This window comes from Leuresthes tenuis, unplaced genomic scaffold, assembly GCF_036924035.1.
Source record: "Leuresthes tenuis unplaced genomic scaffold, fLeuTen1.0.hap1 SCAF_19, whole genome shotgun sequence".
NCBI classification, from domain to species: domain Eukaryota; kingdom Metazoa; phylum Chordata; class Actinopteri; order Atheriniformes; family Atherinopsidae; genus Leuresthes; species Leuresthes tenuis.
In genome coordinates, this window is record NW_027325373.1 from 691,261 (window position 1) to 716,391 (window position 25,131).

General features: G+C 45.9%; 1 protein-coding gene across 1 annotated transcript; it reads right to left on the reverse strand.

The window, feature by feature from the left end:
* Positions 1-1,896: 1,896 nt before the first annotated feature.
* tacr1b (tachykinin receptor 1b) lies at positions 1,897-24,583 on the reverse strand. Its single transcript, XM_072371768.1, has 7 exons — positions 24,368-24,583; positions 18,013-18,188; positions 16,904-17,098; positions 13,587-13,737; positions 5,834-6,030; positions 5,629-5,728; positions 1,897-3,117 (listed from the first exon to the last, which is right to left on the reverse strand). Exons 1-7 carry the CDS (start codon positions 24,581-24,583, stop codon positions 2,980-2,982), a joined length of 1,173 nt encoding a protein of 390 aa, XP_072227869.1. The 3' UTR covers positions 1,897-2,979.
* Between the last annotated feature and the right edge of the window lie 548 nt (positions 24,584-25,131).

Genomic DNA, 25,131 nt, shown 5'->3' on the forward strand with positions numbered 1-25,131 from the left:
GTCAGAGGTCAGAGGAACACCTTACTGTCAGAGGTCAGAGGTCAGAGGAACACCTTACTGTCAGAGGTCAGAGGAACACCTTACTGTCAGAGGTCAGAGGTCAGAGGAACACCATACTGTCAGAGGTCAGAGGTCAGAGGAACACCTTACTGTCAGAGGTCAGAGGTCAGAGGAACACCTTACTGTCAGAGGTCAGAGGAACACCTTACTGTCAGAGGTCAGAGGTCAGAGGAACACCATACTGTCAGAGGTCAGAGGAACACCTTACTGTCAGAGGAACACCTTACTGTCAGAGGTCAGAGGTCAGAGGAACACCTTACTGTCAGAGGTCAGAGGAACACCTTACTGTCAGAGGTCAGAGGTCAGAGGAACACCTTACTGTCAGAGGTCAGAGGTCAGAGGAACACCTTACTGTCAGAGGTCAGAGGAACACCTTACTGTCAGAGGTCAGAGGAACACCTTACTGTCAGAGGTCAGAGGTCAGAGGAACACCTTACTGTCAGAGGTCAGAGGAACACCTTACTGTCAGAGGTCAGAGGAACACCTTACTGTCAGAGGTCAGAGGTCAGAGGAACACCTTACTGTCAGAGGTCAGAGGAACACCTTACTGTCAGAGGTCAGAGGTCAGAGGAACACCATACTGTCAGAGGTCAGAGGTCAGAGGAACACCTTACTGTCAGAGGTCAGAGGTCAGAGGAACACCTTACTGTCAGAGGTCAGAGGAACACCTTACTGTCAGAGGTCAGAGGTCAGAGGAACACCATACTGTCAGAGGTCAGAGGAACACCTTACTGTCAGAGGTCAGAGGAACACCTTCCTGTCAGAGGTCAGAGGAACACCTTCCTGTCAGAGGTCAGAGGAACACCTTACTGTCAGAGGTCAGAGGTCAGAGGAACACCATACTGTCAGAGGTCAGAGGAACACCTTACTGTCAGAGGTCAGAGGAACACCTTACTGTCAGAGGTCAGAGGAACACCTTACTGTCAGAGGTCAGAGGAACACCTTACTGTCAGAGGTCAGAGGAACACCTTACTGTCAGAGGTCAGAGGAACACCTTACTGTCAGAGGTCAGAGGTCAGAGGAACACCTTCCTGTCCTAAAGCTCTTTTTTGACGCGTGGCTCAGCAGCTCAGTGGCCTTTATGGTCCTTTGTGGCTGTGGGGGGGGATCTTACCTGGGCTGTGAGTAAATATGAAGACGGGTCCCAGTAACAAACTGATGATGAGCACATTGGTTCCTGGCGGAATTTGACCTGTTTATCTGTACAGCTTCTATCTTTAGTGATAATGACTCACAGCTGGGAGAAGTGCAGCAGAGGGAGTCCGATTCTGGGAAAACCTTCCTCCCGACTTATTCTTTCATATATATATATATATACTGTGAATATTATGTATCTGTAGATAATCTGGTTTTTAACTTGATCAACTCTAAAAACTTAGCAACGCTTCAGGTTATTTCTGAATATAAGTGTTTGATTAGTTTATTTCTACATGTGATCAGCTCTGTTCTCATTCTAATCACTTTTAGGTGTTTGGGTTAAAGGTGAAAGGTCGGGGCTGTCTTCATCACTGTAACGCACTCTGACCCCCTGAATCAGCAGGAGTTCAGAGGTCACTGCAGTGCGACTGCACCCCCAGCAGCTGCTAATCTGGGCGCCAGCTTGGACTCTTTGTTTTGGTGTTAAACTTTGAGAAGAGACTGGCTTTAAGATCAGGGTTTAGAGATGTGTGTTGACTGCAGTTTGGGGCTGAACCAGCAGGGGGAGCCACAGCTGTGGCTGAGAGTTAATGTAAACGTTAACTTCGTTAACTCACGTTTCCATGTTTAATCAGCAGAGAGGACAAGAAAGAAAGGTGTTCAAAAAGAAACTGAAAGACAAATTACAGCTTTTTTCCTGTTTATTTAAGAATCAGAAAACCGTAAAATCCGGACGATAAGCCGCTACTTTTTTCCAGGCTGTGAGCACCGCGGTTATAATCCGGTGCAGCTAATGTACGTTTTTTACATTTTGCCTCGTAGCATCAGACCAATAAAATGAACGAATAGTTCACAGCGGTCCAATGAAACTGTTCGATAAATGCAGAGGATGCAGTTCTGAGGCTGTTCAGTTCAGAAACTGCAGAAGAAGACTTTGATGGTTTTATTCTTTTCTTTCCTTCACCACAGCCTCACTGCAGTTTTATTCTTTTCTTCACTTCCTTCCAGCCTCACTGCAGTTTTATTCTTTTCTTCACTTCCTTCCAGCCTCACTGCAGTTTTACTCTTTTCTTTACTTCACCACAGCCTCACTGCAGTTTTATTCTTTTCTTTCCTTCCTTCCAGCCTCACTGCAGTTTTATTCTTTTCTTTCCTTCACCACAGCCTCACTGCAGTTTTATTCTTTTCTTTCCTTCCTTCCAGCCTCACTGCAGTTTTATTCTTTTCTTTCCTTCCTTCCAGCCTCACTGCAGTTTTATTCTTTTCTTTCCTTCCTTCCAGCCTCACTGCAGTTTTATTCTTTTCTTTCCTTCACCACAGCCTCACTGCAGTTTTATTTGTCCCTTTTCCCGTGTCCCTTCCTCTATATTTAGCTGGCCTGTGACCTGGCTGCTTCAAACTGAACCCAGCGCCACACACTGTAAAAACAAAGGTCTAATCCTGTCCAACAGGTGGAAGCTCTGCCCCCCCCTCGTCTCCACGCAACACAAACACAGCTTCTCAAAATCAACTTGGCGTAACACTGTTGCTAAGGGGAGACAAAGCTGAACCCGCCGGCTGAGAATGCAGAAGGTCGAGGCTCAGCGCCGTGATGAAGGAGGAGGTGAAGCAGAGAGGCCTCTGTTGGGCCTCGTGTCTCAGACTGGATGCAGCCGCACCAAAATATCCCAGCTACCTAACATCCTAAATCTGTACAAAGGAAGGGTCTCCAGAGCTCTCTGAGCAGTTAGAGCCACACATCAGCTGTTTATTTCCACACTGCATCAGTCCTAACGCTGTGTTCTACTGCGAGGAAACGTGAGCGCTCCTGGGAAATGAGTCCGAGCCGTTGGATGTGAGCCCCGGCTGAGGAGGCAGCTCAGCAGCATCTACGGCGCTGGAAACAGCCGTCTCCATCCGGCTGGCTCGAAATGTGCTCACCTGGAGAAAGAAGAATAGGTTTCTGAGCTGTGAGGTTCCCGCAGACTGAATTCCAGTTTACCCCCGATACAGCCCAATGAAAAACAGAAAAATAACTCAAACCCTTTATTTATTCAGGAGAGAACACAGACAGCATCTGCTCTTCTGAATGTTTTTTAAAAGATGGAAGAACGTCCGACGCTGAGAAGATACGTCTGATTAAACGGTTCAAAGTTACATGACTCAGAGGAGGACTTTAAGAAGTTCCTCCTCTGTGATGAAGGATGGAGGAACTTCTTAAACTCCTCCTGAACAACTGCTTCAATATTCAAAGGTTTCTCAAAGAGTTTGAGCTACGGCCGTCCACAGATTCAGCAGCTTTACCTTCATCCTCCGGGCTGAGGAGCAGGCTTGGTCCTAACCCTGGACCACGCTGCCCAGAGACATCTGGACCATGCTGTAGTCCAGATGTTTTTGAGCAGCACATCAGGGTTTGCAGCATAAGCTGCCAGACAGATGTTTTAGTGAAAGTTTTTCTCATTTCAGCAACACAAACCACTTTCAGCACAGCTCCTCAGGAAGAGACAGCAGCTGCTCAACATCTGGTTAGTTAGCCCTAAACACGCTTCGGTCCGACTGTGAGCTCATATCTTATAAAGGTCTCAGTTCCACACAGCTGGAAACATCTGTGCTGCACGAACAGCTGCAAACAGACGAGGCAGAAAAGCAAAGACAGAAATGCATTTAAATGTCTTCCTGAGAGCTTGGAAAAGGACTTCTTCTTGGATCTGGAAGACGTTTCACGTCTTATCCGAGAAGCTTCTTCAGCTCTGAAGAACATTTTCATCTGAACTGAACTAAGAGGCTTATTTAAGCTTCAAAGAGGTCCCGAAACACGCAGAAAATCACTTGCTTGACACTTTAAAGTCATTAAAGCTGATATTTAATCAGTGGATGTGGAAACTGACATGAATTACTGCAGATCTGAGTTATTCCAGCATTAGTCCTTCTTTTTTCCCAGCCGACATGCAGCTGTTTACGGGATCAGTTTGTGGTTTTAGGGGCGAACATCAGAACGAGCAGAACCTTTAAAGACTGATGATAACTGAGACGTCTGCGGTTCTGTTCACTCAGAACATTACAGCTGGCATCTACAGAGTCCCACTGAGCGGTTCTGACTGTTTGGGTCTCAGCGCTAAAACGAAACCAAGCAAATACCTCACATGGTTCTGGAAATACCTCACATGGTTCTGGAAATACCTCACATGGTTCTGGAAATACCTCACATGGTTCTGGAAATAACTCACATGGTTCTGGAAATACCTCACATGGTTCTGGATATAACCTGGTTACCTCACATGGTTCTGGAAATACTTCACATGGTTCTGGAAATACGTCACATGGTTCTGGAAATATCTCACATGGTTCTGGAAATAACTCACATGGTTCTGGAAATACGTCACATGGTTCTGGAAATATCTCACATGGTTCTGGAAATAACTCACATGGTTCTGGAAATACCTCACATGGTTCTGGATATAACCTGGTTACCTCACATGGTTCTGGATATAACCTATATATATAACCTGGTTACCTCACATGGTTCTGGAAATACTTCACATGGTTCTGGAAATACGTCACATGGTTCTGGAAATATCTCACATGGTTCTGGAAATAACTCACATGGTTCTGGAAATACGTCACATGGTTCTGGAAATACTTCACATGGTTCTGGAAATACCTCACATGGTTCTGGAAATACGTCACATGGTTCTGGAAATACCTCACATGGTTCTGGAAATACGTCACATGGTTCTGGAAATAACCTGGTTACCTCACATGGTTCTGGATATAACCTATATATATAACCTGGTTACCTCACATGGTTCTGGAAATACTTCACATGGTTCTGGAAATAACTCACATGGTTCTGGATATAACCTGGTTACCTCACATGGTTCTGGATATAACCTATATATATAACCTGGTTACCTCACATGGTTCTGGATATAACCTGGTTACCTCACATGGTTCTGGATATAACCTGGTTACCTCACATGGTTCTGGATGTAACCTATATATATAACCTGGTTACCTCACATGGTTCTGGATATAACCTGGTTACCTCACATGGTTCTGGATATAACCTGGTTACCTCACATGGTTCTGGATATAACCTATATATATAACCTGGTTACCTCACATGGTTCTGGATATAACCTGGTTACCTCACATGGTTCTGGATATAACCTGGTTACCTCACATGGTTCTGGATATAACCTATATATATAACCTGGTTACCTCACATGGTTCTGGATATAACCTGGTTACCTCACATGGTTCTGGATATAACCTGGTTACCTCACATGGTTCTGGATGTAACCTGGTTACCTCACATGGTTCTGGATATAACCTGGTTACCTCACATGGTTCTGGATGTAACCTATATATATAACCTGGTTACCTCACATCTGACTGCCATGGACTGAGGGTCAGGTGGTTTTACGGTGAGTTTGACCTGTTCTGACACACCTGGGTCTGCAGGTATCGGGGGGATTTCAGCTCCAGCTCCTCCTTGGCGGCGGTGGGGGGGGCGCAGCAGCAGAACACCTGCTGGAAACCTGCCCTGAACCTGCCGACAGGGACACAGATGTTCCAGGGTGGGTTAAACGTTCAGCAGGGATCAGCAGCGATAAACTGGCATTTTGACGGGTGGAGCGGGTGGAGCTGGACCGACCTGCTGTTCAGGCAGTAGTAGATGATGGGGTTGTACATGGTGGAGCTCATGGCCAGCCACATGACAGCCAGGTACACCTGCTGCATGTAGCGCTGCTCGAACAGCTCGGGCAGGAACTGGTGCAGCAGGAAGTAGGTGTGATAAGGAAGCCAGCAGCCGGCGAAGGTGGAGACCACCACCACCATCATCTTCACCACCTGTCACAGATAAAAACACCACCACCACCACCATCATCTTCACCACCTGTTACAGATAAAAACACCACCACCACCACCATCATCTTCACCACCTGTTACAGATAAAAACACCACCACCACCATCATCTTCACCACCTGCCACAGATAAAAACACCACCATCATCATCTACACCACCTGTTACAGATAAAAACACCACCACCATCATCTACACCACCTGTTACAGATAAAAACACCACCATCATCTACACCACCTGTTACAGATAAAAACACCACCACCACCATCATCTTCACCACCTGCCACAGATAAAAACACCACCACCATCATCTTCACCACCTGTCACAGATAAAAACACCACCACCATCATCTACACCACCTGTTACAGATAAAAACACCACCACCATCATCTTCACCACCTGCCACAGATAAAAACACCACCACCATCATCTTCACCACCTGTTACAGATAAAAACACCACCACCATCATCTACACCACCTGTTACAGATAAAAACACCACCACCATCATCTACACCACCTGTTACAGATAAAAACACCACCACCATCATCTTCACCACCTGCCACAGATAAAAACACCACCACCATCATCTTCACCACCTGTTACAGATAAAAACACCACCACCATCATCTACACCACCTGTTACAGATAAAAACACCACCACCATCATCTACACCACCTGCCACAGATAAAAACACCACCACCATCATCTTCACCACCTGCCACAGATAAAAACACCACCACCATCATCTACACCACCTGTTACAGATAAAAACACCACCACCATCATCTACACCACCTGTTACAGATAAAAACACCACCATCATCTTCACCACCTGCCACAGATAAAAACACCACCACCATCATCTACACCACCTGTTACAGATAAAAACACCACCACCATCATCTACACCACCTGTTACAGATAAAAACACCACCATCATCTTCACCACCTGCCACAGATAAAAACACCACCACCATCATCTACACCACCTGTTACAGATAAAAACACCACCACCATCATCTTCACCACCTGTTACAGATAAAAACACCACCATCATCTTCACCACCTGCCACAGATAAAAACACCACCACCATCATCTACACCACCTGTTACAGATAAAAACACCACCACCATCATCTTCACCACCTGCCACAGATAAAAACACCACCACCATCATCTTCACCACCTGTTACAGATAAAAACACCACCATCATCTACACCACCTGTTACAGATAAAAACACCACCACCATCATCTTCACCACCTGCCACAGATAAAAACACCACCATCATCATCTACACCACCTGCCACAGATAAAAACACCACCACCATCATCTTCACCACCTGTTACAGATAAAAACACCACCATCATCTACACCACCTGTTACAGATAAAAACACCACCACCATCATCTTCACCACCTGCCACAGATAAAAACACCACCACCACCACCATCATCTTCACCACCTGTTACAGATAAAAACACCACCACCATCATCTTCACCACCTGTTACAGATAAAAACACCACCATCATCTACACCACCTGTTACAGATAAAAACACCACCACCATCATCTTCACCACCTGCCACAGATAAAAACACCACCACCATCATCTACACCACCTGTTACAGATAAAAACACCACCATCATCTACACCACCTGCCACAGATAAAAACACCACCACCACCATCATCTTCACCACCTGCCACAGATAAAAACACCACCACCATCATCTACACCACCTGTTACAGATAAAAACACCACCACCATCATCTTCACCACCTGCCACAGATAAAAACACCACCACCATCATCTTCACCACCTGTTACAGATAAAAACACCACCATCATCTACACCACCTGTTACAGATAAAAACACCACCACCATCATCTTCACCACCTGCCACAGATAAAAACACCACCATCATCATCTACACCACCTGCCACAGATAAAAACACCACCACCATCATCTTCACCACCTGTTACAGATAAAAACACCACCATCATCTACACCACCTGTTACAGATAAAAACACCACCACCATCATCTTCACCACCTGTTACAGATAAAAACACCACCATCATCTACACCACCTGTTACAGATAAAAACACCACCACCATCATCTTCACCACCTGTTACAGATAAAAACACCACCACCACCATCATCTTCACCACCTGCCACAGATAAAAACACCACCACCACCATCATCTTCACCACCTGCCACAGATAAAAACACCACCACCATCATCATCTACACCACCTGCCACAGATAAAAACACCACCACCATCATCTTCACCACCTGCCACAGATAAAAACACCACCACCACCATCATCTTCACCACCTGCCACAGATAAAAACACCACCACCATCATCTACACCACCTGCCACAGATAAAAACACCACCACCACCATCATCTTCACCACCTGCCACAGATAAAAACACCACCACCATCATCATCTACACCACCTGCCACAGATAAAAACACCACCATCATCTACACCACCTGTTACAGATAAAAACACCACCACCACCATCATCTTCACCACCTGTTACAGATAAAAACACCACCATCATCTACACCACCTGCCACAGATAAAAAAACCACCACCATCATTTACACCACCTGCCAGAGATAAAAACACCACCACCATCATCATCTACACCACCTGCCACAGATAAAAACACCACCACCATCATCTACACCACCTGCCACAGATAAAAACACCACCATCATCTACACCACCTGCCACAGATAAAAACACCACCACCATCATCATCTACACCACCTGCCACAGATAAAAACACCACCACCATCATCTTCACCACCTGTTACAGATAAAAACACCACCATCATCTACACCACCTGTTACAGATAAAAACACCACCACCATCATCTTCACCACCTGCCACAGATAAAAACACCACCACCACCATCATCTACACCACCTGCCAGAGATAAAAACACCACCACCATCATCATCTACACCACCTGCAACAGATAAAAACACCACCACCACCATCATCTACACCACCTGCCAGAGATAAAAACACCACCACCACCATCATCTTCACCACCTGCCACAGATAAAAACACCACCACCACCATCATCTTCACCACCTGCCACAGATAAAAACACCACCACCACCATCATCTACACCACCTGCCAGAGATAAAAACACCACCACCATCATCATCTACACCACCTGCCACAGATAAAAACACCACCACCATCATCTTCACCACCTGCCACAGATAAAAACACCACCACCATCATCTTCACCACCTGCCACAGATAAAAACACCACCACCATCATCTTCACCACCTGCCACAGATAAAAACACCACCACCATCATCTACACCACCTGCCACAGATAAAAACACCACCACCACCATCATCTTCACCACCTGCCACAGATAAAAACACCACCACCATCATCATCTACACCACCTGCCACAGATAAAAACACCACCATCATCTACACCACCTGCCACAGATAAAAACACCACCACCACCATAATCTTCACCACCTGTTACAGATAAAAACACCACCACCACCATCATCTACACCACCTGTTACAGATAAAAACACCACCATCATCTACACCACCTGCCACAGATAAAAAAACCACCACCATCATTTACACCACCTGCCAGAGATAAAAACACCACCACCATCATCATCTACACCACCTGCCACAGATAAAAACACCACCACCATCATCTACACCACCTGCCACAGATAAAAACACCACCATCATCTACACCACCTGCCACAGATAAAAACACCACCACCATCATCATCTACACCACCTGCCACAGATAAAAACACCACCACCATCATCTACACCACCTGCCACAGATAAAAACACCACCATCATCTACACCACCTGCCACAGATAAAAACACCACCATCATCTACACCACCTGTTACAGATATAAACACCACCACCACCATCATCTACACCACCTGCCACAGATAAAAACACCACCACCACCATCATCTTCACCACCTGCCACAGATAAAAACACCACCATCATCTACACCACCTGTTACAGATATAAACACCACCACCACCATCTTCACCACCTGCCACAGATAAAAACACCACCACCACCATCATCTTCACCACCTGCCACAGATAAAAACACCACCATCATCTACACCACCTGTTACAGATATAAACACCACCACCACCATCTTCACCACCTGCCACAGATAAAAACACCACCACCATCATCTACACCACCTGCCACAGATAAAAACACCACCATCATCTACACCACCTGCCACAGATAAAAACACCACCATCATCTACACCACCTGCCACAGATAAAAACACCACCACCACCATCTTCACCACCTGTTACAGATAAAAACACCACCACCATCATCTACACCACCTGCCACAGATAAAAACACCACCACCACCATCTTCACCACCTGCCACAGATAAAAACACCACCACCATCATCTACACCACCTGCCACAGATAAAAACACCACCACCATCATCTACACCACCTGTTACAGATAAAAACACCACCACCATCATCTACACCACCTGCCACAGATAAAAACACCACCACCACCATCTTCACCACCTGTTACAGATAAAAACACCACCACCACCATCATCTACACCACCTGTTACAGATAAAAACACCACCACCATCATCTACACCACCTGCCACAGATAAAAACACCACCACCATCATCATCTTCACCACCTGTTACAGATAAAAACACCACCACCATCATCATCTTCACCACCTGCCACAGATAAAAACACCACCACCATCATCATCTACACCACCTGCCACAGATAAAAACACCATCATCATCTACACCACCTGCCACAGATAAAAACACCACCACCATCATCTACACCACCTGCCACAGATAAAAACACCACCACCATCATCTACACCACCTGCCACAGATAAAAACACCACCATCATCTTCACCACCTGCCACAGATAAAAACACCACCACCACCATCATCTACACCACCTGTTACAGATATAAACACCACCACCACCATCATCTACACCACCTGCCACAGATAAAAACACCACCACCATCATCTACACCACCTGTTACAGATAAAAACACCACCACCACCATCATCATCTACACCACCTGCCACAGATAAAAACACCACCATCATCTACACCACCTGCCACAGATAAAAACACCACCACCATCATCATCTACACCACCTGCCACAGATAAAAACACCACCATCATCTACACCACCTGCCACAGATAAAAACACCACCACCATCATCATCTACACCACCTGCCACAGATAAAAACACCACCATCATCTACACCACCTGCCACAGATAAAAACACCACCACCATCATCTTCACCACCTGCCACAGATAAAAACACCACCACCATCATCATCTACACCACCTGCCACAGATAAAAACACCACCATCATCATCTTCACCACCTGCCACAGATAAAAACACCACCACCATCATCATCTACACCACCTGCCACAGATAAAAACACCACCACCATCATCTTCACCACCTGCCACAGATAAAAACACCACCACCATCATCTTCACCACCTGCCACAGATAAAAACACCACCATCATCTACACCACCTGCCACAGATAAAAACACCACCACCACCATAATCTTCACCACCTGTTACAGATAAAAACACCACCACCACCATCATCATCTACACCACCTGCCACAGATAAAAACACCACCATCATCTACACCACCTGTTACAGATAAAAACACCACCACCACCATCATCTACACCACCTGCCACAGATAAAAAAACCACCACCATCATTTACACCACCTGCCACAGATAAAAACACCACCACCATCATCATCTACACCACCTGCCACAGATAAAAACACCACCACCATCATCATCTACACCACCTGCCACAGATAAAAACACCACCACCATCATCTACACCACCTGCCACAGATAAAAACACCACCACCATCATCATCTACACCACCTGCCACAGATAAAAACACCACCATCATCTACACCACCTGCCACAGATAAAAACACCACCACCACCATAATCTTCACCACCTGCCACAGATAAAAACACCACCATCATCTTCACCACCTGCCACAGATAAAAACACCACCACCACCATCATCTACACCACCTGTTACAGATATAAACACCACCACCATCATCATCTACACCACCTGCCACAGATAAAAACACCACCATCATCTACACCACCTGCCACAGATAAAAACACCACCACCATCATCATCTACACCACCTGCCACAGATAAAAACACCACCACCATCATCATCTACACCACCTGCCACAGATAAAAACACCACCATCAACTTCACCACCTGCCACAGATAAAAACACCACCACCATCATCTTCACCACCTGTTACAGATAAAAACACCACCATCATCTACACCACCTGCCACAGATAAAAACACCACCACCATCATCTACACCACCTGTTACAGATAAAAACACCACCACCACCATCATCTTCACCACCTGTTACAGATAAAAACACCACCACCACCATCATCTACACCACCTGTTACAGATAAAAACACCACCACCATCATCTACACCACCTGTTACAGATAAAAACACCACCATCATCTACACCACCTGCCACAGATAAAAACACCACCACCATCTTCACCACCTGCCACAGATAAAAACACCACCACCATCATCTTCACCACCTGTTACAGATAAAAACACCACCACCATCATCTACACCACCTGTTACAGATAAAAACACCACCACCATCATCATCTACACCACCTGCCACAGATAAAAACACCACCATCATCTTCACCACCTGCCACAGATAAAAACACCATCACCACCATCATCTACACCACCTGTTACAGATAAAAACACCACCACCATCATCTACACCACCTGTTACAGATAAAAACACCACCATCATCTACACCACCTGCCACAGATAAAAACACCACCACCATCTTCACCACCTGCCACAGATAAAAACACCACCACCATCATCTTCACCACCTGTTACAGATAAAAACACCACCACCATCATCTACACCACCTGTTACAGATAAAAACACCACCACCACCATCATCTTCACCACCTGTTACAGATAAAAACACCACCACCACCATCATCTACACCACCTGTTACAGATAAAAACACCACCACCATCATCATCTACACCACCTGCCACAGATAAAAACACCACCATCATCTTCACCACCTGCCACAGATAAAAACACCATCACCACCATCATCTACACCACCTGCCACAGATAAAAACACCACCACCACCATCATCTACACCACCTGCCACAGATAAAAACACCACCACCACCATCATCTTCACCACCTGTTACAGATAAAAACACCACCACCATCATCTACACCACCTGTTACAGATAAAAACACCACCACCACCATCATTTACACCACCTGCCACAGACAGTTTGAACACTAATCTGCTGTTTTCACATATTAAACAGCTGAAATGGTTCGTGATGCTCTCACCTTGCGTTTGGCGATGAGCTGCTCTTTGTAGCGTTCAGACGAGTCTCCGGGAATCTCACCCGCCCAGAGGCTCACTCCCACAGCGGTGTAGGCCCATCCCATAATGCACAGGGGCAGCAGGTAGATCAGCAGCGCCACAGACACATAGTAGCTGAAGACAAAGCGTCAACTTTAAGGCTCAGAAGGGAAATAACAACAAAAACACGAGAAAATCTTCATTAAACAAGATTCACTTCATATTTAAGGCTTCGGCAGCAGAAATAAAGTCAATAATAACGTAAAAATGGAGAAATAAAGGAATAAATTATTCAGATAAATCTGAGGTGAGAGAAAGTAACAAAGAAAGAAATTAAATATATAATTTTGATAATTATATAAATGGAATTTATTTATATGGAAAACCGAGTGAATTATTACTGATAAATGAACACAAGCAGCCTCCACCCTCCTTATTCTCCACCCTCCTTATCCTCCACCCTCCTTATCCTCCACCCTCAGTATCATCCACCCTCAGTATCCTCCACCCTCATTATCCTCCACCCTCCTTATTCTCCACCCTCCTTATCCTCTACCCTCCTTATCCTCCACCCTCAGTATCCTCCACCCTCCTTATTATCCACCCTCCTTATCCTCCACCCTCAGTATCCTCCACCCTCAGTATCCTCCACCCTCCTTATCCTCCACCCTCCTTATTCTCCACCCTCCTTATTCTCCACCCTCCTTATCCTCCACCCTCCTTATTCTCCACCCTCCTTATCCTCTACCCTCCTTATCCTCCACCCTCAGTATCCTCCACCCTCCTTATTATCCACCCTCCTTATCTTCCACCCTCCTTATCCTCCACCCTCAGTATCCTCCACCCTCCTTATTCTCCACCCTCCTTATCCTCCACCCTCAGTATCCTCCACCCTCCTTATCCTCCACCCTCAGTATCCTCCACCCTCCTTATTCTCCACCCTCCTTATCCTCCACCCCCTTATCCTCCACCCTCCTTATCCTCCACCCTCCTTATCCTCCACCCTCCTTATTCTCCACCCTCAGTATCCTCCACCCTCCTTATCCTCCACCCTCCTTATCCTCCACCCTCCTTATCCTCCACCCTCAGTATCCTCCACCCTCCTTATCCTCCACCCTCCTTATCCTCCACCCAACTTTAACTTCAGGTGAAGCTGGAGGTCAGAGCTCCTTTGCTCCTGCTTTTTGCTGAGATCATAATTAAATCTAATCTCTCATAATTTAACGTTTTCCAGGGTTCCTAAACTAAACTGGATCTAAAAAACCCGGCGGGGGAACCAGGCGCCCGTTAGACGATCCGTTAATGGCAGAAACACTGCATCTGAGTTATTTTGACCATCACAGACGTTTCATTTCAGCCAGATGTTAAACCTCTTTCATCAAAGTGATGCCACAGGATGCGTCTAATGAAATTATAACAATGTTAGACAAGTTGTGACGCATTAAACATGGAAAACCTGAAATAACAACTCCTCAAATAACTTCTCTTTGAAACGTTTCATCTGGAAATAAAAGGATTATCCAGAGAAAAGCCGAACATCTGAAGTTTCTGTGCCTGCTGTGGTTGACGTTAATCTGCTGATGTGACGGAAAACTCAGTGATGATGAATATTTTTAGGAAGAAATGAAGGAATCTCATCATCATGCTGAGCTAAACTTAAACATAGTAATTAAAGATGTGTATTATTTGGGTTATTTCTCATGAATTACAGCATTCAGTTCTGTATCTTACTGTGAAAATTACTTGAAACACAATTTCTTCTTTTAATTTGATGCCAGGAACACAAACTGCAGAGATTCACTGAAACATGTTCAAACATGAGCATAAACCCAGAATCTGAGGCAGAAACAGAGTTTTTCTCAGTTCTCAGCAGCTTTAAAGTGAATCTCTGGTCTGAGCTCCTTTATTCTCCAACACAGCCTGAACCCTCTGAGACCAGCTTTCTGTCATTTCTTTAAGGAGTCTTCAGGAATAGTTCTCCAGGCTTCTTGAAGGACATCCCAAAGCTCTTCTTTGGATGTGGGCTGCCTTTTGTTCCGTTCTCTGTCAGATGATCCCACACTGCTTCAATAATGTTGAGGTCCGGGCTCTGGGGAGGATTCATCCCTCCATAAGACCTGTTGCCACTGATTTTCAGTCCACTTCTTGTGTCATTTGGCACAGCTCAGCCTTTTCTCCCTGTTTCCCTTCCTTAAGAACGGCTTCTTGACAGCCACCCTTCCATGGAGACCATTTCTGATGAGGCTTGGGCCAACAGTAGATGGATCAGCTGAAGGTCCAGATGCATCTCTCAGGTCCTGTCAGGTCACAGCTGGATTTTTCCTCTTTCTTAAGGACATCACTTTCAGATCCTGTTCATCTGCTGGAGATAGTTTTTTAGGCCTGACACTTCTTCTTTTGTCCTCCACTTGTCCAGTTTCCTCAAATGTTTTAAGGACTCACTGCACACCATGCTGAGATATGCCAAGTTTTCAGCTAATAGCTCTTTGGGAATCACCTTGTTGCTGCAGAAATCCTATTTTCTGTCTGTCAAACTGTGTTTTCTTTGCTGTTTTTCATAGATGCAGCTAAAGAAATGGGAACAAATGATGTGTCTTTGTGACAGGCTGCTGGTAACAAAGTGCCTAAAGATCCAGTTTAAAATGGCTTCTTTGCTAAGTTGTCTGTTCTGTGTCGACACAACACTGGTTCATCCCTTGAGTTAGGAGCCTTTTTCCTGCCTGAATGGTTAAAAGGTCAGAGTTCAGTGGCTGAACAAAGAAAAAACACTGAAAATGTTCGGTAAAACATCAGTAACATTTCATTTATCTAAATTTATTTAGCTGGGACCCTGAATAGGATGAGGTGTTGCCTCAGGTTCATGTCACAGTGTAACTCGTGATCCAAACGTCCTTAAATCAGGTCTTTCCAGGACTAACGGACGTGGCTGGAGGCAGGCCTCTGATCCCGAATGAAGAGGAGGAACCTGCAGTGTTTCTATGTCACCAAACGATGAAAAGGTCACACTGGAGGTCACCGACACATTGATAACTAAAGGTCATTTTAAAAAGGTCATTTTAGCCATCGCTGATGTAGATTTTCAACATCTGAAAGGAAGACTTTTTATGACCAGCAGCAGCAGCGAGTTAAACACTGAGCAGGGATTAGCTGGCGTCGGGTTTATCAGGATCAAAGCACAAATTAACAGTCCCAGAACGGTAAAACATCACGATTCCTGCACATTTAATCTGACCCACAGCTGAGCGCAGAGCTGAAACAGCCAGCCTCAGTTCACAGCTCATTCGGCAGCACTGATACTCACATCTTCCTGAAATCCACGGGGCTGTAGTCCGGCCAGTCTATGAAGCAGACGGTGCGTCCAGGCAGGGACTCTGTGGCTGAGTAAAGGTACTGAGGGAAGGCCAGAAGCAGGGCGAGGACCCAGATCCCAGCGATCATCACCCGAGTCTCTGTGGAGGACAGCCTTTGCTGCAGGGGGTGGATGATGGCCATATACCTGCCACACAGGCACAGAAAAGTTCGGTTTTTCAAGCTCGGCACTTTTCTGTGATGCCTCTTTCTGTTCATCTCACAGAATGAAAACCAGGAAGCTGCTTTCAGTACGTGTCGAACAATTAGCACCAGGCAAGAGAAATGAATCAGCTGCCTAAAGTGGAACTTCTGCATTAAGATCATCCTTCCAAAAAAAAAAGAAAATGAGTTATTTGCACCGATTAAGAGACGTTTACAGCGTGTTTATGAGCTAAAAGAGATGTCCTCGGGCCATTTAACTGCTCCCATCGGCCTCAGGTTCACACTGTTTGCTGCTTATGAAACAAACCGCAGACGTCCCACTGGCTGCTGGTTCAGGGCCAGCAGGACCGGGGGGGGGGGGGGCAGCTTCGTGCAGCAGAGCCATGTTGGGACTGCTTATGTGTCACAGTTTCTTATAAATAACTTCTAAACTAAAAGGAAAACTGCATGAAGACATTTCAGCTGCCCAAACAATGTTTGTGCTGAAAAAAGCCAGAGTTCAGTGAAAGAAATAAAGAAATGAGGTAATAATCATCATGTTTTACAGTAAAAACTGTTTCTACCAGAAGGGGGAGACAGAGGTTCTGCAGAGAGGATTTACTCGATGCTGCGTTCACTTCAGCACATTCAGAGAGATCCTGTATGAGAGAGTTCTGGTTACTGAGAAAAACAAGAGGAAGAAGCTTTTCAATTCTCCATTTCAATAATAAAGTTAAAATGTTGAGAATGAATTCCTCCGGTTTATCGTGTTTGATCCAAACAAAAAGGCAGCAAAGCCCATGAATGCAACAGTTAGCAGCGATTCCTCTGGAAGCGAAATGTCTAATAATGGGCCTTAAACCATGGGCTCTTACACACACACGGCACTTTGAGCATCAAACCTTGCAGAACACACACCTGTCCAGAGCCACGGCTGTCATTGAGTAAATGCTGGCGAAGATGGCTGCAATGGGGAAGAAGTTGTGGAAGCGGCAGTAAACCGGACCGAAGTACCACTCGTTGTGGACGGCATAGGCGAAGTTGATCACCGTGTTGAACACTGACATGGCCGCCTCGGCGAAGGCCAGGTTCACCTGCGGAGGAAGCACAGGATTAAATACACTGCAAGGCACGCTGGCTGATACAATATCACAGTTCAAACCTTTAAGCGGGTTTATTTGAGGTCAGCAGCCCAGAAAACCTCAGTGACGGCTTCCTTTCGGCATTTTGTGCTCTTCAAACGCAACAGAATTCCCACAATAACAAGAACACCTGTAATCTGTAGCCCTAAAGTTTAGTTTCTGTTGGACAGGCTCAAATATTCATGATGAATTTAATAAAAAGCGAAACAGACCATGTAGCCTGGAACACATTTTCCAAACAGCGTATAACGATGATAATGTTAAAATACGTGATTAAAATGAAAAGTGGAAGCATCTCTGGATGCCTTCTGTCCTGAATACAATTTACTGTCACAACAGTCATCCAGAGCTGTCCAAAAGACACTTTAAACCTGTCAGTAAGGCAAGGATGTCTGACTCTGTCTGACTCTGTGGGACTCTGTGTGACTCTGTGGGACTCTGTGTGACTCTGTCTGACTCTGTCTGACTCTGTGGGACTCTGTCTGACTCTGTGGGACTCTGTCTGACTCTGTGGGACTCTGTGTGACTCTGTCTGACTCTGTCTGACTCTGAGGGACTCTGTGGGACTCTGTGGGACTCTGTGTGACTCTGTGGGACTCTGTGGGACTCTGTCTGACTCTGTGGGACTCTGTGGGACTCTGTGGGACTCTGTCTGACTCTGTCTGACTCTGTGGGACTCTGTCTGACTCTGTGGGACTCTGTCTGACTCTGTGGGACTCTGTCTGACTCTGTGGGACTCTGTGTGACTCTGTGGGACTCTGTGGGACTCTGTCTGACTCTGTCTGACTCTGTCTGACTCTGTGGGACTCTGTGGGACTCTGTCTGACTCTGTCTGACTCTGTGGGACTCTGTGGGACTCTGTGGGACTCTGTGGGACTCTGTCTGACTCTGTGGGACTCTGTGGGACTCTGTGGGACTCTGTCTGACTCTGTGGGACTCTGTCTGACTCTGTGGGACTCTGTCTGACTCTGTGGGACTCTGTGTGACTCTGTGGGACTCTGTCTGACTCTGTGGGACTCTGTGGGACTCTGTCTGACTCTGTGGGACTCTGTGGGACTCTGTCTGACTCTGTCTGACTCTGTCTGACTCTGTGGGACTCTGTGGGACTCTGTCTGACTCTGTCTGACTCTGTGGGACTCTGAGGGACTCTGTGGGACTCTGTGGGACTCTGTGGGACTCTGTGGGACTCTGTGGGACTCTGTGTGACTCTGTGGGACTCTGTGGGACTCTGTCTGACTCTGTCTGACTCTGTCTGACTCTGTCTGACTCTGTGGGACTCTGTCTGACTCTGTGGGACTCTGTGGGACTCTGTGGGACTCTGTGGGACTCTGTCTGACTCTGTGGGACTCTGTGGGACTCTGTGGGACTCTGTCTGACTCTGTCTGACTCTGTGGGACTCTGTGGGACTCTGTCTGACTCTGTGGGACTCTGTGGGACTCTGTGGGACTCTGTCTGACTCTGTCTGACTCTGTGGGACTCTGTCTGACTCTGTCTGACTCTGTGGGACTCTGTGGGACTCTGTGGGACTCTGTGGGACTCTGTCTGACTCTGTCTGACTCTGTCTGACTCTGTGGGACTCTGTGGGACTCTGTCTGACTCTGTGGGACTCTGTCTGACTCTGTGGGACTCTGTGGGACTCTGTGGGACTCTGTGGGACTCTGTCTGACTCTGTGGGACTCTGTGGGACTCTGTCTGACTCTGTGGGACTCTGTCTGACTCTGTCTGACTCTGTGGGACTCTGTCTGACTCTGTCTGACTCTGTGGGACTCTGTGGGACTCTGTGGGACTCTGTGGGACTCTGTCTGACTCTGTCTGACTCTGTGGGACTCTGTGGGACTCTGTCTGACTCTGTGGGACTCTGTCTGACTCTGTGGGACTCTGTCTGACTCTGTGGGACTCTGTCTGACTCTGTCTGACTCTGTGGGACTCTGTCTGACTCTGTCTGACTCTGTGGGACTCTGTGGGACTCTGTCTGACTCTGTGGGACTCTGTGGGACTCTGTCTGACTCTGTGGGACTCTGTGGGACTCTGTGGGACTCTGTCTGACTCTGTGGGACTCTGTGGGACTCTGTGGGACTCTGCAGGGTTACTGCATCAGGACAGATGGAATAGAGCTGCTTTAAGGCAACAAGGCAAACAGAGGATAGCCACAGGTGACTGATTTCTCACAGAACGATGGGAGTGATGATGAGGATGAGATAAGATAGGAACTGATGAGCCAGTTCAGTGGTTGCTGTAAGATGCAAGATATCAACCTGCTGGGGTTCACTCAGGTTCTACAAACTATGAGCGATGGGGTGAAGCTTATTTAGGGAGCCAATGACCAGAATGAGCCAAGGAACAGTGGACAGTCCATCAGGAAGATGGTCCTCTGGGATGAACTGATCAAAGAGTGTTCCAGAGGTTAAAGGGTGAGAGATTAGGCTCTAAACAGGAGGCATAAAGGAGGTTCTACCATAGAAACCAGGACTAACTAATCTGAAGGAACAACAGGAGCTAATCTGAAGGAACAACTGGAGCTAATCTGAAGGAACAACTGGAGCTAATCTGAAGGAACAACTGGAGCTAATCTGAAGGAACAACAGGAGCTAATCTGAAGGAAGAACTGGAGCTACTATGAAGGAACAACTGGAGCTAATCTGAAGGAACAACAGGAGCTAATCTGAAGGAACAACTGGAGCTAATCTGAAGGAACAACAGGAGCTAATCTGAAGGAAGAACTGGAGCTAATATGAAGGAACAACAGGAGCTAATCTGAAGGAACAACTGGAGCTAATCTGAAGGAACAACTGGAGCTAATCTGAAGGAACAACAGGAGCTAATCTGAAGGAAGAACAAGAGCTAATATGAAGGAACAACTGGAGCTAATCTGAAGGAACAACAGGAGCTAATCTGAAGGAACAACTGGAGCTAATCTGAAGGAACAACAGGAGCTAATCTGAAGGAACAACTGGAGCTAATCTGAAGGAAGAACAAGAGCTAATATGAAGGAACAACTGGAGCTAATCTGAAGGAACAACAGGAGCTAATCCGAAGGAACAACTGGAGCTAATCTGAAGGAACAACAGGAGCTAATCTGAAGGAACAACTGGAGCTAATCTGAAGGAACAACAGGAGCTAATCTGAAGGAAGAACTGGAGCTAATATGAAGGAAGAACAAGAGCTAATATGAAGGAACAACTGGAGCTAATCTGAAGGAACAACAGGAGCTAATCTGAAGGAACAACTGGAGCTAATCTGAAGGAAGAACAAGAGCTAATATGAAGGAACAACTGGAGCTAATCTGAAGGAACAACAGGAGCTAATCCGAAGGAACAACTGGAGCTAATCTGAAGGAACAACAGGAGCTAATCTGAAGGAACAACTGGAGCTAATCTGAAGGAACAACAGGAGCTAATCTGAAGGAAGAACTGGAGCTAATATGAAGGAACAACTGGAGCTAATCTGAAGGAACAACAGGAGCTAATCTGAAGGAACAACTGGAGCTAATCTGAAGGAACAACAGGAGCTAATCTGAAGGAACAACTGGAGCTAATCTGAAGGAACAACTGGAGCTAATCTGAAGGAACAACAGGAGCTAATCTGAAGGAACAAGAGGAGCTAATCTGAAGGAACAACTGGAGCTAATCTGAAGGAACAACAGGAGCTAATCTGAAGGAACAACTGAAGCTAATCTGAAGGAACAACTGGAGCTAATCTGAAGGAACAACAGGAGCTAATCTGAAGGAACAACAGGAGCTAATCTGAAGGAACAACTGGAGCTAATCTGAAGGAACAACTGGAGCTAATCTGAAGGAACAACTGGAGCTAATCTGAAGGAACAACAGGAGCTAATCTGAAGGAACAAGAGGAGCTAATCTGAAGGAACAACTGGAGCTAATCTGAAGGAACAACAGGAGCTAATCTGAAGGAACAACTGAAGCTAATCTGAAGGAACAACAGGAGCTAATCTGAAGGAACAACAGGAGCTAATCTGAAGGAACAACAGGAGCTAATCTGAAGGAACAACAGGAGCTAATCTGAAGGAACAACTGGAGCTAATCTGAAGGAACAACTGGAGCTAATCTGAAGGAACAACTGGAGCTAATCTGAAGGAACAACAGGAGCTAATCTGAAGGAACAAGAGGAGCTAATCTGAAGGAACAACTGGAGCTAATCTGAAGGAACAACAGGAGCTAATCTGAAGGAACAACTGAAGCTAATCTGAAGGAACAACAGGAGCTAATCTGAAGGAACAACAGGAGCTAATCTGAAGGAACAACTGGAGCTAATCTGAAGGAACAACTGGAGCTAATCTGAAGGAACAACAGGAGCTAATCTGAAGGAACAACTGGAGCTAATCTGAAGGAACAACTGGAGCTAATCTGAAGGAACAACAGGAGCTAATCTGAAGGAACAACAGGAGCTAATCTGAAGGAACAACTGGAGCTAATCTGAAGGAACAACTGGAGCTAATCTGAAGGAACAACTGTAGCTAATCTGAAGGAACAACAGGAGCTAATCTGAAGGAACAACTGGAGCTAATCTGAAGGAACAACAGGAGCTAATCTGAAGGAACAACTGGAGCTAATCTGAAGGAACAACAGGAGCTAATCTGAAGGAACAACAGGAGCTAATCTGAAGGAACAACAGGAGCTAATCTGAAGGAACAACAGGAGCTAATCTGAAGGAACAACTGGAGCTAATCTGAAGGAACAACAGGAGCTAATCTGAAGGAACAAGAGGAGCTAATCTGAAGGAACAACTGGAGCTAATCTGAAGGAACAACTGGAGCTAATCTGAAGGAACAACAGGAGCTAATCTGAAGGAACAACTGGAGCTAATCTGAAGGAACAACTGGAGCTAATCTGAAGGAACAACTGGAGCTAATCTGAAGGAACAACAGGAGCTAATCTGAAGGAACAAGAGGAGCTAATCTGAAGGAACAACTGGAGCTAATCTGAAGGAACAACAGGAGCTAATCTGAAGGAACAACTGAAGCTAATCTGAAGGAACAACAGGAGCTAATCTGAAGGAACAACTGGAGCTAATCTGAAGGAACAACAGGAGCTAATCTGAAGGAACAACTGGAGCTAATCTGAAGGAACAACAGGAGCTAATCTGAAGGAACAACTGAAGCTAATCTGAAGGAACAACAGGAGCTAATCTGAAGGAACAACAGGAGCTAATCTGAAGGAACAACAGGAGCTAATCTGAAGGAACAACAGGAGCTAATCTGAAGGAACAACAGGAGCTAATCTGAAGGAACAACTGGAGCTAATCTGAAGGAACAACTGGAGCTAATCTGAAGGAACAACTGGAGCTAATCTGAAGGAACAACTGGAGCTAATCTGAAGGAACAACAGGAGCTAATCTGAAGGAACAACAGGAGCTAAAACAAAACAAACTCGATGCTTCACATCCCATCGCTCTCACAACCGTGAAATAATCTCAATAATCTAACATGCATGAGGGCTGAGACCTGCATGAACAGAATCTGTATAAAACCCTTAAACCTTAAAAATTACACTGAATTTAAAGCTTCTGAAGACATTTTTCTCTACAAATGAACGCCCTGAGGCGTGTGATTAGTCGAGCCTCCTCCTGACGGTGTAGCACTGGAAGTGCACGTGGTATTAAAGCACGTTAAAGGCGTTAAAGGCACATTTAGTGCAGATATAAGGAAATATAACAGAATCTGACACATTATCTGACTGAATTAGTTAAATAACAGAATGTTTTCCTCTTTTCAGCTTCTCAGGTGTGAAGTTATGATGGTTTTTATTGTAAAATGAATAGTTCTGAATTATGGGCTGTTAACTGAATGAAACCACTGACATAAACAGCTTCTCTTGGTTATGTTTCATGGTTTTAAGGCATTTTATCAGCCAAATGAGTCATCTGGAAAATGCTCATCAGATTAACTGATAAGGTGCTTACTCACAGGGACTGAGACCCCCCCCCTGTGGTCATTTCATTAGTTCCTGAGTGATCACAGACAAATATTTCATTGAGCTTTGCTCTCCGCAGTCTTTACAGTGAGGCTACTGACCCGAACCCGAACCTGTTCATCTGAAACGCTGCCCAACGGGCTGCCGAACCTTTACACATCGGAACCAAGGCTCACTCCTCCGTTAGCAGCAGCTACTCACCAGAAAATAATTGGTGACTGTTCTCATGCGTTTGTGCGCCAGAATAATCCAAATGACCACCACGTTACCGACCACAGACACCGCAACGATGCTGCAGTAGGCGGCGGCCCAGAGCGCGATCTGCCACCCCGGCTGGATGAACTGGTTGAAGCCGGCGCTGCAGTTGACGGACACGTCGGTCCCGTTGCAGTCGGTGTTGTTGTGGAGCGCGTCCATGTTGTGGGCATCAGTCCGTCTGGTTACTGGGAAGTTAAAGATAGACCAGTGTCCTGTTACCGGAATGAATTCCTCTGTGAGGAGCAGAAGGAGCAGCGCGTATAAAAATGCAACAAGCGCACCTCCACCGTTTTACGCACGGTGAAAGCGCGTGCCAGAGGCTACCGTCGCACCGTAACGCACGCCGCAGCTCACCACCGAGGCGCCTCAGGCTGTTTCACCCCCACTCTATCCACGCAGGCATTGTCCATCCAACATCACCTTTATTGGAATTAATTCTGCGTGAGCCAGAGATGAAGCGCAACTTATCTCCAGTATTATCTCAGCAGGATTAATGCATTCACTCTGGGTCAGTCTGTGATACTGCTTTATATAATATGATGTGGAAATAAGGTAAAAGTAGGCAAACATTCAAATAAAACGTTACATTAATGCTGAAATAGATCAATATTTAAGTTGTGAAGCAACTGATGGCAAAAACTGACCAGCTGTGCGCATGGAAAATAAATATTACAGTTTTTAATCTAAAGGTGACAGAGTGGAGATGT